Source organism: Amblyraja radiata, chromosome 11 (genome assembly GCF_010909765.2).
Source record: "Amblyraja radiata isolate CabotCenter1 chromosome 11, sAmbRad1.1.pri, whole genome shotgun sequence".
NCBI classification, from domain to species: domain Eukaryota; kingdom Metazoa; phylum Chordata; class Chondrichthyes; order Rajiformes; family Rajidae; genus Amblyraja; species Amblyraja radiata.
In genome coordinates, this window is record NC_045966.1 from 25,065,677 (window position 1) to 25,084,036 (window position 18,360).

At 44.2% G+C, this 18,360-nt stretch overlaps 1 protein-coding gene across 4 annotated transcripts in view; it reads left to right on the forward strand.

The window, feature by feature from the left end:
• The first annotated feature begins 8,042 nt into the window (after positions 1-8,042).
• The window catches only part of fbxo38 (F-box protein 38), a 77,534-nt gene continuing 67,216 nt past the window's right edge, over positions 8,043-18,360 (forward strand). For 2 of the 4 annotated variants that reach the window (XM_033029562.1, XM_033029564.1), the window contains exons 1-2: positions 8,043-8,210; positions 15,577-15,746. In XM_033029562.1, coding sequence (XP_032885453.1) covers positions 15,619-15,746 — 128 coding nt within the window. In that variant the 5' untranslated portion in view covers positions 8,043-8,210; positions 15,577-15,618. Of the gene's footprint in view, positions 8,211-15,297; positions 15,350-15,576; positions 15,747-18,360 lie in introns of those variants that run through there. The other 2 variants (XM_033029563.1, XM_033029565.1) reach the window with 2 other exon arrangements.

Genomic DNA, 18,360 nt, shown 5'->3' on the forward strand with positions numbered 1-18,360 from the left:
TGAAGTTGGAGCAGTGAGTCTAAGTGTTGACAGATTTAAGAACTTGCAATTGATCAAAACAAGAGTACATGCTGATAATTACATTGTGTGGAATTTCACAGGAACTTGACTTTGCTATCCAGGGAACCATGTAATAAGGCACTGCATTGTTAATAGAACTTGGTAAAAATAGCTTTTGTAGATATATAACTGTGATAATTGCATTGCCAAGTAGTAAAATGTACCTCGGCCACAGTCTTTTCAATGTAACGATACTTTCCTGTTAAAGCTATTATCCTTTTTGTTCCTATTTTTCTAGAATATTTTGTATTTGGGAATAAATACTCCTTTATTTGAGGATACAAGGAACTGCACATGCAGTTTACAAAGAAAGACACAAAGTACTGGAGTAACTCAGTGGGTCAGGCAGCATCTCTGGAGAACTCGCGTTCAGCTTTCTTGCCTCCCCTTCCCCCCCCCCCCCACTTCTCCCGCCCCCTCCATTGCAGCCCTCTTCCAGCTTTCTTTCCCCCTACAATCAGTTTGAAGAAGAATCCTGACACAAAATTACACCTATCCATGTTCTCCAGAGATGCTCCCTGACCCGCTGAGTTACTTCATCACTTTGTGTCTCCATTTCTTTGAGCCTGTACTTTGTATTGCCAGTACTTCTTACTCTCACATTTATTACCTCAACATAGTAACCTTATTTAGAAAGAGTCAAGAGTATTTGATTGTCATATGTACCAAAAACAGGCACACAAAATTCTTACTTGCAGCAGCATAACAGGTTTATAAACACAATATTCATAGCTTACATTATTAAAAAAAAGTTCAATAAATTAGAAAAACAATATTAGTGCAAAACCCAAAGACTTTAGTGCAACCAAGACAGTTTATGGTTCATAGCTTAGTTGATGTTTGTAGTGTTCAGGAGCCTGATGGTTGTTGAGAAGAATCTGTTCTTGACTCCTTCTTCCCAATGGCAGTAGTAAAACGAGTGTGGTCATGGTGGTGTGTGTCCTTAATGATGCAGGCTGTCTTTTTGAGGCATGCCTTTTATTGATCCCCTCGATGGTGGCGTGGTTAGTACCCGTGACAGACTGAATGAAATCCACCATTTTTTATAATCTCCTTTTGTCCATGGTGTTCAAGCTACTGAATCAGGCTGTGATGTAACCAATGAATATGATCTCTATCATACACCTGTAGAGGTTCATGAGAGTATTTGTCAACATACATTTGTGAATGGGGTTAGGAGGAGTAGACGATGGGCCGAATGGCCTAATTCTATTCCTATTCCTTATGCCCTTATGAACACCTAGAATCTCCTCAATCTTCTAAGGAACTAGTGGTGTTGATGGGTTTGTTTATGATTGCATCAAAGAGCTGGGCCCAGGACAGATGTTCAGAGATATGCACGCCCAGTAACTTGAAGCTGTTGACTCTCTCCACTGCCAACCCATGGATGATGACAGATTTGTGAATCCTCGGCCTCCCTCTTCTGAAGTCAACAATCAGCTCCATGGTCTTACTGATGTTGAGAGCAAGGTTGTTAAGCAGCAGATGCCTAATGCATTTACCCAGTCTGGCCAATATGTAACTCCAAACCCACAGCAATGTATTGATCTATGAAAGATCCTAGTAGGTTGTTGAGCTGCAAGATCTGTGCTGAAACGAGATATGAATAAAACCTGACACAACACCCAGAAACAACCTAGTTACCAGACTCGGATACACTCAGATGATCTTGCAAACATCACTAAGAAAGAAAGCACTGTCTGGAAATGGACACTGAAAAATCCTTCTACGTTGCACTTCATCCTGACAGAAGTGTACCATTGTTCCTTCATCTTTGCTGGAACTCAAAGCAACTGCACTGTTGGAGTAGCATCACCAGACAGACAGCAGAGGTTCAAAAAGATAAAATATCTGTTGCGCTGCTGCAAGTAAGCAATTTTTTGTTCCATAGGGAACATTGAATTAGACATATAAAACACTATGACTTGACTCTCATGATATCATCATCTGCTCAAGGAAAATTTAAGAACATTAAAGGTAAGCCTTTCTAGTGACAACTATTTCAGAAAATGAATAATAAAGCTGAAATGCATTCTAAACCTAATCTATTTATTTGTATCTATTAAAACCCCACGTCCTGCTGTTATTTCTAGTCTTCAGTTCACCTTGTTCAGACTGTTTACATCACACCTCAAGGACCAACCCTCTGTGGAATTAATTACTCTGCCAAAGTGGTACAACGGAAATTATTAAAAATTATAGAAATTATCAAATTATAATTATAGAAATTAGCTGTACTTGTGCTCTTGCTATTTTTCCTTTTGAACGCCTCTCACTTGCCTTCTATTTACCATACGTGTAAACAGACTCCCAATCAACCTCTGCAAGTTCCCGCCTAGTGCCTCCAAAATCGGCCTTCCCCCAATTTAGAACCTTAACTTATGAAGAGAGTATTGTACCCCAAGAAGATTTCTCCACTTGCTCCCTCTGAGTTCCTCCCCACCACCTTCTTTCTCTTATTCCTCTCTTCCCTTCTGATCTCCCATTTCCATTCCTCTCCCTCTTCCTTGCTTCTTTCCATTTCATCTTTTTTACCTTCCTCACACAGTCAAAGTCAAATTTATTCGTCAAATGCACCCGAAGAAGCAGTGAAATGAATTTGCCAGCAGCGATACACTTAAAAAAAGAACACACAATACACAATAGAATTTAACACAAACATCCACCACAGCATTCTTCACTGTGGTGGAAGGCAAAAAAGTTCAGTCAGTCCTCCTCCTTTGTTTATCCGTGGTCGGGGCCATAAACCCTCCGTAGTTGCCGGTACAGACGGCCGGATGTACAGGGATGATCAATACTCTGATGTCAGGACGGTGGAACACAGTCCGCGGTTTGTAGCGCCCGAATCGGCCACTTTCCTACTGGAGACTGCGGATTCAGGATGTTATGGGCCGCAGGCCGGCGGTTGGAGATCTTCTCCGGCGATCCTCGGCAAGGTACCCCAGGCTCCGGAGGTAAGTCCACGCCACACCCGCAGTTAGAAGCTCTGCAGCTCACAGCCCCATGATGCAAAGTCACCAGGCCAGCGATCGGAGCACTCTTCTCTGGCAACCCCCAGGAAGGGTTTGCCCCCGCTCAGCGATGGAAGGTCCACGCTGCGTCTGCTGCTGAAGCTCTGGGCCCGTCTCTGGGAAAGGCTGCTTCAATCCAAGCTGTTAGGCTGCGAGAGTGGCGACATGGAAAAAGTCGCCACTCCGTCGAGGAGGCGACCAAAAACGGTTTCCGCCCCCACCACCCCCTACACAAGACACACCGAGAGACACCTAAACTAACATTTGGACACACCAAAAAATGTTGAAATAACAATCACGCTGCTGGCAGGGCAGTCGATTCGCAGCGCCCCCAACCGACCAATTTGACCATCCACACCTTTCCTCACCATTTTCTTTCCCTCTTTCTTTATGTTCACTTCCTCTCTGCCATTCATACATTCCTCCCTCCCTTCACCTGCTCCCCCTTCTTTAACCCTCTTCCTTTCCCTATCCCTTACTTTATTAGCCTCCCTTACTCTTGCTTCCTTTTTTCCTTTCCTCTTTTCTTCCCTCTCTTAATTTATTTTCATTCTCTCTTGCTGCCTGCCTCGCTCTCTGTCCCCTTTCTACTCCAAGATCAACACCCATATAATTTCAAGATAGCAAAGTGTTGCCTCAGTTCAGAAGGTGGAAAATAAGCATAATCCTTATATGCTTAAGTGGAGTTGTGATCAATGTCAAGACAATCTTTCTTCCCAAGAGACTGCAGATGCTGAAATCTTGGGGTAAAAAATACTATTTATTGTTTATTGAACTTTTTGTTTGTTTATTGGGCTAGCTATTGAATATAATATACTGTGTTCACAATTCACCTGGTGTATTACTGCAGCTGCTAGTAGGAATTTCATTGTTCAGTTTCGGGCTATATGACAAAATACTCTTGACTAGTGTTATTCGCGATAGTGTTTAAAGTATTTAAAGGAAACAATAGACAATAAGTGCAAGAGCAGGCCACTCGGCCCTTCGAACCATTCAACGTGATCATGGCTTATCATCCACAATCAGTACCCCGTTCCTGCCTTCTCCCCATATCCCCTGACTCCGCTATCATGTTTCCTGCCTCTAGCGTGTCCAAATCCTTAATAATCTTATATGTTTCAATAAGATTCCCTCTCATCCTTCTAAATTCCAGAGTATACAAGCCCAGCCGCTCCATTCTCTCAGCATTTGACAGTCCCCCGATCCCGGGAATTAACCTTGTGAACCCACGCTGCACTCCCTCAATGGCAAGAATGTCCTTCCTCAAATTTGGAGACCAAAACTGCACACAATACTCCAGGTATGGTCTCACTAGGGCCCTTACAACTGCATAAGGACCTCTTTGCTCTTATACTCAACTCCTCTTGTTAAGAAGGCCAACATGCCATTCGCTTTCTTCACTGTCTGCTGTACCTGCATGCTTACTTTCATTGACTGATGAACAAGGACCCCCCAGATCCCGTTGTACTTCCTCTTTTCCCAACGACACCATTTAGATAAATCTGCCTTCATGTTTTTGCTACCAAAGTAGATAACCTGATGACTGACTTTAGTGCCTTCCCTCACAGTGGGAAACCTTTGGATTCTGCTGTGTGGGGATGTTTTATGTTGGACTCTATTGTGTGTTGTGTTCTTTATTTCAATGTATGGCTGTATGCAAATACATATTTCAGACCTTGGTCTGACAATAAAGTGCCATTGTATCGTATCATATCGTAACCTCACATTTATCCACATTAAACTGCATCTGCCCACCCACCCAACCTGGTCCAAGTCACCCTGCATTCTCATAGCATCCTCCTCACAGTTCACACTGCCACCCAGCTTTGTGTCATCTGCAAATTTGCTAATGTTACTTGTAATCCCTTCATCTAAATCATTAATATATATTGTAAATGGTTGTGCTCCCAGCACCGAGCCTTGCGGTATCCCACTGCCTGCCATTCTGAAAGGGACCCGTTAATCCCTACTCTTTGTTTCCCGTCTGCCAATCAATTTTCTATCCATGTCAGCACTCTACCCCCAATACCATATGCCCTAATTTTGCCCACTAATCTCCTATGTGGGACCTTATCAAATACTTTCTGAAAGTCCAGGTACACTACATCCACTGGCTCTCCCTTGTCCTAGTTACTTCCTCAATAAATTCTCAATTTTCCTAGTTACATCCTCAAAACAACCTGGCCCCTCATGTGGCTCCCTTCCTTTGTTTGCAGGGTCCCCACTAGACTCGGTCTCTCAAATGTCCAGCAGCAAAAACTAACACAGACCCTTCCCCACACCAAAGCTTATGACTGAGTGGACATGGGGGACTAAGTAGAAAGGAACTGCAGATGCTGGTTTAAACAGGAGAGACACAAAAGCCTGGGGTAACTCAGCAGGCCATGCAGCATCTCTGGAGAAAAGGAATAGGTGACTTTTCAGGTCGAGACACTTCTTCTGACTGAGAGTCAGGGAAAAGGAAACGAGAGATATAGGCACACAGAACCAATGAAGGAAAGATATGCAAAAAGCAACAGTGATCATGGAAATATGGAGCCCACAATGGTCCATTGTTGGCCGTGGGCTAAGTGATAACGAGTTATACAGACAGTGAAACCCAACACGGTGCGTTGGGCGATACAGTGGTGTAGCGGTAGTTACTGCTTTACAGCGCCAGAGAATCGGGTTCAACTCTGACTATGGGTGCTTTACATTCTCCGCATGACCTGCGTGGGTTTTTCGCCGAGATCGTCGGTTTCCTCCCACACTCCAAAGACGTACAGATTTGTAGGTTAATCGGCTTGGTATAATTGTATAGGAAGGAACTGCAGATGATGGTTTAAGCTGAAGATATACACAAAATGTGTAGCTAGCATTACTGCGCGTAGTGATGTTACAAAACTTACCTTCAGCGGCGCTGCAGTTCTGCCACTGGACGTGTGCGCGACTTTGGCAGCTTTGAGGGGGGGGGGGATTAAAATCCAGTTTTCTCCTGCCTGTCAGAGGCGGATTTCCTCGGGCAGCCAGCTGATGAAAAATAATCGATCCGACTTCCGTTCCCGATTTAAAAAAATGTTTTAATCGCGAGACAATTTAATAATTTGATTAAAATTAAAAGTGACTTCTAACGCCCTCAATGCCTACAACGTGACGGATCGCATGAACGGGACAAAACAAAGGGTACGTCGTGTATTTTACATATAAACTTGCTTCTTGGGATGGCTTTAATCTAATTTTACGTTACGAAAATGTGATTTGGGCCCCATACGAACTGGCAGTGTTTTTCCTGCCGATATGGGCTTCAAATTCACCGCAAATGCAACGTTCCAATCGATCGCGTTCCAGAAAAACCCACTCGCAAGATGATTTAAATGCCCTTTTCTTTTGGAAAATCATGTCATAAGAGCATCTAAATCGTCTATATTATGTGTTATTGTCTACCCATAGTCAATATTTTATACTAAATATCAGTTTTAGTCACATGTATTGTGCAAAAATATAAAAATGTTGATTATATTGAGTGGATGTTTCTAGATTAATTTATGGGAATTAAACATCAAATTCCTTCCATCTGGCATATGAATTCATGACAGTGGGATTTTAAAATCATGTTTATTGTGAATTCTTGTGTGAATGGGATTAGTTTGTTATTTGGATACTTAGGCTATTTAAAAAATATATCATTTTCTTAAGAAATGGAATCTACAGGACATTCTTAATGGAAAAGTAGTGGGCAGAAAGGCATGTCATGCGTGGTTTGAAGAGCAAAAACTTGTAGTTTACAATGCCAAAATTGAAAAGTTGAGGAAAAACAAGGTGTACAGAGTTGCTTATTGGTTACAATCTGAGGGGTATGATGATGCTACTGATTATGATATGCCAATGTACCAGCTTGCAACTGATCTTCTCCATAGAGACTTGGTCTATTGCTAGAAATTGTAATTTATTTACCTATCTGTTACGGACTTACAGCATATAATACAATAATATTAAAGTACTGATCTTGAGAATATCACATTTTTGAATTTTCAATGCAGTCTGGGTGTTTATTACTATTTCCGTCACAACGGTCAATTTTGTAATTGACTACAATTAGGTATTTAACTAATTATATGCTTTAATTTCAGGTCATCCAAGTAAGATGTTTTATATTTGTTTCAGAATGCTTCAATCTATAATAACTGAAAATTTCATTCAGTTCTCTTAATTTTTAAGAAAGTTATGGGCTTTTGACTGTCCTCGATCATAGCTTTTGTGTTAAGTCAATGCAAAAGCAATAGGGAACAAGATGCTAATTTCCGAGTATGAAAATGGCCATAACTTTTTTAATACTGAAGATATGAAAGTGAATTAGGTGTCAAATTAAACTTCATTTTGTGCTTTATCTGATGGGATAAATTGCAGATATGATTTTTTAAATCTCAAAATTTTGTAACATTGCTACTGTGCGTTGCGGGCTCAGTGGGCCGAAGGGCCTGTTTTCATGCTGTATCTCTAAACTGAACTAAATGACAATGAAACTAGTACGACGACGACGGGGGGGGGAGGGGAGGGAGAGGGAGAGGGAGAGGGAGAGGGAGAGGGAGAGGGAGAGGGAGAGGGAGAGGGAGAGGGAGAGGGAGAGGGAGAAAGGATGCATGGGATACTTGACGTTAGATAAATCAATATAGGTATACCACTTGGTTGTGAGCTACCCAGGTGAAATATGAGGTGCTGTTCCTTCAATTTGCGTTGCACCTCACCTCACCTGACATGAGGGGCTGCTGTTGGGTCTCACCTGACATGAGGGGCTGCTGTTGGGTCTCACCTGACATGAGGGGCTGCTGTTGGGTCTCACCTGACATGAAGGGCTGCTGTTGGGCCGAGAAGGGAAAGGCGTTTGTAGCTGCGACCAAAGATGATAGAAGGCTAGTGAACTTGCTCCAGTATCTTTGGTTGTGACGGGGTTTGTTTGGGCAGCGCCGCCCCGCCCAGCCAGGGCCGGCGAGCATGCGCGGTGGCGGCCGGCGGTGGGGAAGGTGACGGATGTTGCAGCGGCCGGGCCCGGCCTCCAGCTGGCACCGCACAGCAGCGCAGCGGCCTCCAGCCGACACCACAGCGCCCATACACCACCCACTGTGCCGCCGTGCAGGCCGCCCGCCCGCCTCGCATCCACCGGTAAGGACGGCTCGGGGGAGGGGGAATGGGGCCGAAGGCCGCGGCTCTGGGTGCGATGGGGCGGCCGATCGGCGAAGCTGGCCCTCGTCTCCGCGGCCCAGAATCCCGGGTGGAGGAGACGGCATCTCCCCCCGGGCAAGGGTTATAAACATCAATCCCCAAACCCCCACCTTGCAGACGGCGTCACCACCTCATACCCACCATTATGTTAACGTCCGCGTCACCCATACCCCACAGACAGAGGGCTGTCTCCCCTCCCCCCGTCAGACAAGGGAGCCTGTCACCCCTTCCCCTCCGAAATAGGGACCTGTCTCTCCCCCCCCCCCCCCCCCCCCAGACAGAGGGGCCTGTCTCCCCACACCGTCTGACAAGGGAGCCTGTCTCCCCTCCCCCCCCCCCCCCCCCCCCGGTCAGACAGAGGGGCCTGTCTCCCTCCCCCCCCCCCGTCAGATAGAGGGGCCTGTCTCCCCTTCCCGTCAGACAGAGGGGCCTGTCTCCCTTCCCACCCCTCCCCCCCCCCCCCCGTCAGACAGAGGGGCCTGTCTCCCCTCCCCCCCCCGTCAGACAGAGGGGCCTGTCTCCCCTCCCCCCCCGTCAGACAGAGGGGCCTGTCTCCCCTCCCCCCCCCCCCCTGTCAGACAGAGGGGCCTTTCTCCCTCCACCCCCCCCCCCCCCCCCGTCAGACAGAGGGGCCTGTCTCCCTTCCCTACCCCCCGGTCAGACTGATGGGCCTGTCTCCCCCCCCCCCCCCCCCCCCCATCAGACAGAGTGGCCTACCTGCCTCCCCTCCTTCTCCCCTGCCCCCATCAGACAGAGGGGCCTGGCTCCTCTCTCCTCCCCCCAGCCAGACAGGGGGCTGTGTTCTCTCCCTGCCCCATAAACAGAGGAGCTTGTCTCCCCTTCATCCGCCCCCGTCAGACAGAGGGATCTCTGTTCTCTCTTTCACCCCCTCCTCTGACAAAGGGACCTGCCACCTTGCTCCACCCCACCCACCGACCGGACAAGTGGCCATGTCCCTTCCTCCAGAAAGAGTGGCCTGAATGCTGCCCTCTTCCTCCACCCTTCAGCTCATCATCCATCTCTACATACTCCGGGTGCCTTGTCTCCTCGCCTTTGCCCTATACTTATCTTCCTCATATTCTACATTTTACTCCTCATCCGCTTTATTGTCATCAGATTCCACTATATGCACCCCTTTGTTTTCTCCATTTAAAATTTCTAGTGACTATCTCAACCCCACCTCGCCTGCCCCCACCTCACTCAGCTGCCAATCAGCCCCCTACTTACCTGGATCCATCTGTCACTTGCCAGGTCTTGCCCTCCTATTTCCCTCACATCTTTCTGCCAGATGTCTCCCTTCTACTCCAGTCTTGAAAGATTTCGACCCAAAATATTATCTGTCCATTTCTATCTACAGATGTTGCCTAACCCCCTGAGTTTCTCCAGCAATATACTGACACAGTAGATGTTGGGGTGTTTTCATTAATGGGAGAATCACGAGCAAGCGGATATAGTGGCCAAATATGGGGGCAGTCATTTAAACCTGAGGTGTGAAGACATTTCTTCTTTTGGGGAATAGTGAATCTGAAATTCTCTGCCGCTGATGTTCGCAATAGCAATGTCAGCAGATATATTTAAGATGGAGGAATACATCTTTTAAAGATCAATGAGTGGAGGGTTATGGAGAACTGGCACAGAAGAGTTGAGGCCAGCATATATCAGACACTATGATATTGAATGGCAGGGCAGGCTTGGGTGTTCACTGTAGATCTGTGGTTCTCCTATAATTCTGGAAATATTTCCTCCAGGCACAAAATAATTATTTAATCTTATCGTAGTCTTTTTCATTTTGATTTCTCCTTGTATTATCTGTAATAATTTTTCACTGTGTATAGATGCTTTTGCAGTTTCTTTCCTTTCCCGTACAACTCTCATATTTTTGTTTACCTTGTTTGTTCTTATTTGTTGAATTGTGAAATTACCAACCCTCAGCTTTCTCTTTTACAAAGCTAGACCTTTCACCTTTGATCTAATAGTGTTAACTTCTCAATTCAGATAATCTTTTCTGTTAGGATTTTGTTTTTGCATTCAGAACCGTAGCTGACATAAAACTATGTAGAAACAGGAACTCCAAATGCTGGGTTTACCAAGGAAAAACATAATACGCTGAAGTTACTCAGCAGTTCAGGCAGCATCCCTGGAGAACATGGATAGGTGATGTTTTGGGTTGGGACCCTTCTGCAGACTGCAGGGATGGGAGGAAAGAACAAGAATAGTGGAGGGACAGGACAAAGCATGATAGGCCTTAGGTAAACAAAGGCGAGGGGGGAAATTGATAGGCAGATGGACCAAGGCCAGAGATGAACACACACACCAGGTGTGAGTCAACAGAAATAAAGACTTGCAAATTGTGTAGCTAGAGATTGACGATTTGTGAATTGTTTAGGACTGGAGGGGAGAGATGAGTGCTAGGTCAGTAAGACCTGAGGGGAGAGGTGAAAACCGGTGGAAACTAGGCCAGTTAGCCTGACTTTGGTTGTTGGTAAGATTTTAGAGTCAATTATAAAGGATGCAGTTATGCAGTACTTGGAAGTTGATGATAAAATAGGCCAAAGTCAGCATGGATTTTGTAAAGGGAAGATCTTGCCTGACGAATCTGCTGGAGTTCTTTGAGGAAGTTAATACCAGGACAGACAGGAGAGGCTGTAGATGTTGTTTACCTAGATTTTCAGAAGGCCTTTGATAAGATGCTGCATGTCAGGCTGCTACGGAATATGAGAGCCCATGGTATTGAAGGAAAGATACTAGCATGGATTAGCGGGTTGGCTGATGGCTGAAAGCAAAGAGTTGCAATAAAAGGCAGTTTTTCAGGTTCGCTACAAGTGACTAGTGAAGTTCTGCAAGTGCTGGGGCCGCTTCTCTTCACGTTGTATAATAATGATTTGGATAAGGAGATTGAAGGCTTTGTGGCTAATCTTGCAAATTATGGTAGAGGAAGCAAGGACTCTGCAGATGAACTTGGACAGGTTAGGAGAGTGGGCAGAGAAGTGGCAGATGAAATTCAGTATAGCAAAGTGCGGAGTCGTATATTTTGATAATAAGAATAAAGGTGTCGATTATTGTCTAACTGGAGAGAGAATCCAGAAATCGGAGGTGCAAAGGGACATGGGAGTGCAAGTGCAGGACTTCCAAAAAGTTAGTTTGCAAGTCGAATTGGCAGTAAGGAAGGCAAATTCAATGCTAGCATTTATATCAAGAGGAATGGAATATAAAAACAGAGGTAATGCTGAGGCTCTATAAGGTGCTGGTCAGGCTGCATTTGGAGTACTGTGAGCAAATTTGGGCCCCATATCTGAGGAAGGCACTGGAGAGGGTCCAGAGAAGGCACTGGAGAGGGTCCAGAGAAGGCACTGGAGAGGGTCCAGAGAAGGCTCTGGAGAGGGTCCAGAGGAGGTTTACATGAATGTTTCCACGAATGAGTGGGTTAGCATATGATGAGCGTTTGATAGCACTGCGCTTCAACTCGTTAGAGTTTAGAAGGTTGAGGGGGGACCTCATTGAAACTTACAAAATAATGAAAGGCATAGAAAGAGTGGATGTGGAAAGGATATTTCCACTGATGGGAGAGTCTAGGACCAGAGGCCATAGCCTCAGAATTATAGGACGCTCTTTTAGAAAGGAGGTGAGGAGGAACATCTTTAGTCAGAGGATAATTAATTTGTGGAACTCATTGCCACAGAGGGCTGTGGAGGCCGTCAGTGGATATTGTTAAGACAGAGATAGACAAATTATTGATTAGAATGGGTATCAAGGCTTATGGGGAGAAGGCAGAAAAATGAGATTCGGAGGCAGAGATCAGCCACGATTGAATGGTGGAGTAGACTCGATGGGCCGCATGGCCTAATTCTACTCCTATAACGTGTGAAATTATGAACTTGTGAGAAGAAAGGTGCGGAGGGGAGTTTACTGGGGAGAAAGGGGAGGGGGGTGGTTTGTAGAGGGTACCAATGTATTACCTCTTTATGGGCATGGAGGATGAGATCAGTGTAGGGTGTACTAATATGCAAGGGCATTTAGAGATCAAGAGGGGGGCTGATGTTGGGTTACTTGAGCATTAAGGCGCAAAATTTCCCATGGCCCGATGGGATCTATTCCAGGCTATTGAGAAGGCCAAGAGTGAAGAATGCCAAAACAGGAAACTGAGGAGAACTTCTTCAAACTTTGAAGAAAGCTCCTGACCTGAAATGCCACATCCATTTTCTCCTGAGATGCTGCAGCTCCAGCACTTTGTGGCTTTTTTTGAGGCTAGAGAAAAGATTGCTGGGATCTTGATGGAGATCTTGACATCCTGGGAATGGTGAGGTCCCAGAGAATTAGAGAATAATTAACCTACAAACCCGCATGTCTTTGGAAAGTGGGAGTTGTTTTTGCATTGTTTAAGAAGGGAAATAAAGATAATTCAGTACAGTGGATGCTATCAACATTGACGCAGTGGTAGAGTTCTAGAGAACAGGGTTGGATTCTGACAATGGGTGCTGTCTGTACCGAGCATGTACTTTCTTCCTGTGATAGCATGGGTTTTCTCCGGTGATCCGGTTGACTCCCACTTTCCAAAGACATGCGGGTTTGTAGGTTAATTGGCTTCTGTAAATTGTTGCTAATGTGTGGGATAGAACTAGTGTACAGGTGAGTGCTGGTGGTTGTGGGCCGAAGGGCCAGTTTCCATACTGTATCTCTAAACTAAACATTTAGTAAGGCAATTGACAAGGTCCAGCATGATAGGCAGATCTAGAAGATTAAATCACATGGATCCATGGTGACATGGTATTTTGGATTAGATCCGGTTAACCTATAGAAGACACAGCATTGATGGACGGGTGTTGTTCTGTCTAAAGATCTGTGTACGATGCTGTTACGCCAGAATCATAGTTTAGTTTAGAGATACAGTGTGGAAACAGGCTCATCGACCTATCGAGTCCACGCCGACCAGCGATCCCTGCACACCAATACTACGCTACACACACTAGGGACAATTTACATTTATACCAAGCCAATTAACCTTTGGTGTATGTGTGGGATGAAAGCGAAGATCTTGGAGAAAATTCATGCAGGTCACAGGGAGAATGTACAAATTCTGTACAGACAAGCACCCGTAGTCAAGATCGAACACGGGTGTCTGGTGCTGTAAGGCACCATTTGCTTGGCCTTTGTTGTGATGTATATAAATGTCTTGAAAATATATTTTTGAGTTGGTTAGTGAGTTTGCAGATCAAGCAAAAATTGGTGGGATTTCAGATAGCGAAACAGATTGTCAAATGATGCAGCTGATCAGTTACAGATACGAGCAGAGAAATGATAGATGGAGTTTAATCTGGGCAAGTGTGAAGTATTGCACTTGGGGCTCAAATGTAAGGGGATATAGATTTATGGCAGGACCCTTAATAAGCTGTACGCTTGTCTTCGTAGGTTGGAGCATTAAGTGTTGCAGCTTTGTAAAACTTTGGTTAGGCTGCATTTGGAGTATTGTGCCGTTTACTTGCCTCGTTACAGGAAGGATGTGGAAGCTTTGGAGAAGGTGGAACACAGGTTCACTAGAACGCTGTCTGGATTAGGGGGTATTAATTATAATTGGAGGTTAGGTAAACTTGGATTGTTTTCACTATTGGACCATTGGAGCTCAGGGGGAACTTGGAATGTGCTGCCAGGGGTGGTGATAGAAACAGTAGGTATTTAAGATTTTGAAAGGATGTGCCAGGATTCAGGAACAGGTTCTTTTCTGATGTTATCAGACTACTGAACATTCCTCCCATAAAACAGTGTGTAGTCCCAATCTCCCAACCTATCCCATTATGAGTTTTGCACTTTTATTTGCACTTTTTCTATAACTGTGATGAGATAATGCTGTAACACAATATTCTCCCCTCTGGTATTTTTCTCTATCCATTGTACTTGTGTATGGTTTGATTATAGTCATGTACGGCATGATTTGACTGGAAAAGCATGCAAACAGAGCTTTTCACTGTGATAGTACATGTGACAGTAATAAACCAATACTATTCCCAGTTTAAGATGTTTTTGGATATGCATGCAATGGAGGGATATAGATCATGTGCAAGTAGAAGGGATTAGTTTAATTTGGTATCCTGTTTGGCACAGACATAACGGGAAAAAGGGCCTGTTCCTGAACTGTAATGATTTAGGTTTAAAACTTAGCCAGACTTGTTTATTGTCTGACGAAGGGTCTCGACCCAAAATGTCACCCATTCCTTCTCTCCAGAGATGCTGCCTGTTACTCCGGCAGGTGCAGGAGTAGGCCATTCGGCCCTTCGAGCCAGCACCACCATTCACTGTGAACATGGCTGATCATCCACAATCAGTACCCCATTCCTGCTCTCTCCCCATGTCCCCCGACTCCGCTATCTTTAAGAGCTCTATCTAACTCTCTTGAAAGCATCCAGAGAATTGACCTCCACTGCCTTCTGAGGCAGAGAATTCCACAGATTCACAACACTCTGTGTGAAAAAGTTTTTCCTCATCTCCATTCTAAATGGCTTACCCCTTCTTCTTAAACAGTGGCCCCTGATTCTGGACTCCTCCAACATCAGGAACATGTTTCCTGCCTCTAGCGTGTCCAAACCCTTAATTATCTTATGTTTCAATAAGATCCCCTCTCATCCATCTAAATTCCAGAGTATACAAGCCATTCTATCAACATATGACAGTCCCACCATGTCGGGAATTAACCTTGTGAACCTACGCTGCACTTCCTCAATAGCAAGAATGTCCTTCCTCAAATTTTGTGTCTACCTTCGATTTAAACCAGCATCTACAGTTCTTTCCTCCACATTGTTTATTGTCATGCCTTTTAACTTATTTTCACAGTTTACGACAGCCAAATTTGCCTTCACAATTTTATAAATTCTATCAGCATGGATGAAATCGGAGAAAGCAGATCATTAAATCTGGCGGCACAGTGGCGTAGTGGTACAGTTGCTGCCTTACAGCGCTTGAAGCGCCAGAGACCCGGGTTCGATCCCGACCATGGGTGCTTGTCTGTAAGGAGTTTGTACGTTCTCCCCGTGACCTCGTGGGTTTTCTCCGAAATCTTCGGTTTCCTCCCACACTACAAAGACGTACAGGTTTGTAGGTTAATTAGCTTGGTATAAGTGTAAATTGTCTCTTGTGTGTGTAGGCTAGTGTTAATGTCCTGGGATCGCTGGTCGGTGTGGACTCGGTGGACCAAAGGGCCTGTTTCATGCTGTATCTCTCAAACTAAAAACTAAAACAAGTCATCTTCTTTAATTACTCATCTGACCCAAACTTGCTGAGTAATTATTAAAGTATTTTGTATGTTTTGGATTTTCAGTGACTTTATAAAGGAGCATATTTGAAGAGATATTGGCTCAAGATGGGACCCCGACGAAAAATTATCAAAACATATTTAACTTTGAATAAAGGAGGAGAAGCTGCAAAGGATGTTGAGCCGAGGGATTATATGAATCATTTTTCGCATGAAGTGCTGTGTCATATATTCAGGTATGTAATATAAGATTTACTATTTAAGATGGCAGGAGGAAACAATTCGATAGTGTATGTGATTATCAAGATTTTGTCACTGCTTCCTTATGAACATCAATCTCTAGCTGTTTAATTAAGTATACTTTTCAATGTCTCCACCAAAAATATTCTGGGGGGAACCTCGATAATCTCCTCTCAATACCAACTCATTCAAAGCTGACCAAGAATACTTCAAATGGATTGGCTGTCACTGTTATCCTCTACATATGTTTACAATGTTCATTCAATTGAAAACAATAGGCTGCGATTCAGGAGTCTATTGTGGGAGATGATGACGCCTTAAAAAAAACCCAAAAGCTTTTCAGTCTGGTTATACATTCCACCACTTGCTTTCCTCAGACTGTTGCAGTGGTGATGTGGCTGTTATCACCAAATCAAACAGTAGTCGGTTTTCAACACTCGTTTCCCCTCTCCCGAACCCCAAAATCTATCCTCTGGAACTTTCATTTTCCTAGAGCATCCTGTTTATATACTAGCCATGCAAGCACCATGAAATTTTATTTTATTTCCTTTAACTTCTTCAACACAATTTTTCATCGTCACTTTAGCCTCCATCTTGGTTCATTGCGTGTGCTCTCCTCTGTAATTGCACTGACAGGATTTATGTATATTTGGAAGAACAATGCATGATCAAGGATAGTCAGCTTTGAGTAAGGAGATATCAATAGATAATAGACAACGGGCGCAGGAGTAGGCCATTTGGGCCTTCGAGCCTGCACCGCCATTCGACGTGATCATGGCTGATCATCCCCAATCAGTACCCCGTTCCTGCCTTCTCCCCATATCCCCATGACTCCGCTATCTTTAAGAGCCCTATCTAGCTCTCTCTTGTAAGTATCCAGATAACCGGCCTCCACCGCCCTCTGAGGCAGAGAATTCCACAGCTTCACAACTGTCTGAGGAAAAAGTGTTTCCTCGTCTCCGTTCTAAATGGCTTACCCCTTATTCTTATACTGTGGCCCCTGGTTCTGCACTCCCCAAACATCGGGAACATGTTTCCTGCCTCTAGCGTGTCCAAACCCTTAATAATCTTATGTTTCAATAAGATCCCCTCTCATTCTTCTAAACTCCAGAGTGTACAAGCCCAACCACTCCAATCTCTCAGCATATGACAGTCCCACCATCCTGGGAATTAACTTTGTAAACCTACGATGCACTCCCCCAATAGCAAGAATGTCCTTCCTCAAATTAGGGGACCAAAACTGCACACAATACTCCAGGTGTGGTCTCACTAGGGCCCTATACAACTGCAGAAGGATCTCCTATACTCAACTCCTCTTGTTATGAAGGCCAACATGCCATTCTCTTTCTTCACTGCCTGCTGTACCTGCTTGCTAACTTTCAAATCCTGTTTTGCCAATTTGAGTTTTTTGAGGTGGTAACAGAAGCAATTGATGAAGATGTGGTGGTAGACATTAGTCCATTTTGGTATCTTTAAAGCTTTTGACAAGGTCCCACATGGTAGGCTGTTCCAGACGGTTAAGGTCCAAGGGAAGCTAGAAAATTAGATCCAAAATTAGTTTGGTGATGGGAAGCAAAGGGGTGGTAGAAGGGTGCTTTTCTGATTAGAAGTCTGAGACATGTGATATACCACAGCAATTGGTGCTGGAACTTTTTGTTGTTTTTTGACATATTAATGACTTGAATATAAATGTAGGAGGAACAATTGATAAAATTGTGAATGGCACGAAAGTTGTGTTGTGGATAGCAATGCAGGTTTTCTAGGGCTACAGCAAGATATAAATAAGTTAGGTGGAGCATTGGCAGATAGAATTGCAATGTGATGGATTTTTGGAAGTCAAATAGATGTTGGACGTGTGCCATTGATGACAGAGTGCTAAATGTGCTGATAAACGGAGACACGTCGGATTCAAGTACATTGTTCCATGAAAGTGGCCACGCAGGTAAACAAGCAGTGAAGAAAACATATGGCATGTTTGCCTTTATGGCTTGGAGCAGGGGCCTACATGAGGGCCACATTATTTATTTGGCACTTTTGAGGGCCGTATGAAAAAATAAAGAAATGTCGCACACACACACACATGTAGTGACACACACAGAAACGCACATGCACACGTGGACTCCCACATACCGAAACACACAGATGCATAGAGACACACGGACACGCACACACACTCTGTATGATATGTTCGGTGCTCACATCAGGATCAACACTTGGGAATCAAGACAATGACTCGCTGGGAATCAAAACAGTGAGTCACCCAAGATCTGGTAACGGTGGATGAAAAATATGGTTGGTATATCCCTTTTTGCGTAGTTTTTTATAATAGAGCGATTGTTCCTCTTTCTTTCTTTCTTTTCTAGGGTCTATTTCTTAACTTTCTTCTCTAACTCTCTTTCTAATGGGCTTTCTTTTCACAACACTTTCTTGCACTATCACAACGCTTTCTCACTTTCCTTACTTCTTTTATTTCTATCTTAAAGCTCAAAAAATGAAGGGGTACAACAAATGTAATAAGATGTATGTGGTGTGTATTACTGTAACTTATTGTACTTCTAATAAAAATAAATAAATAATAATAATTAAAAAAAACAGTGAGTCACAGTTTAA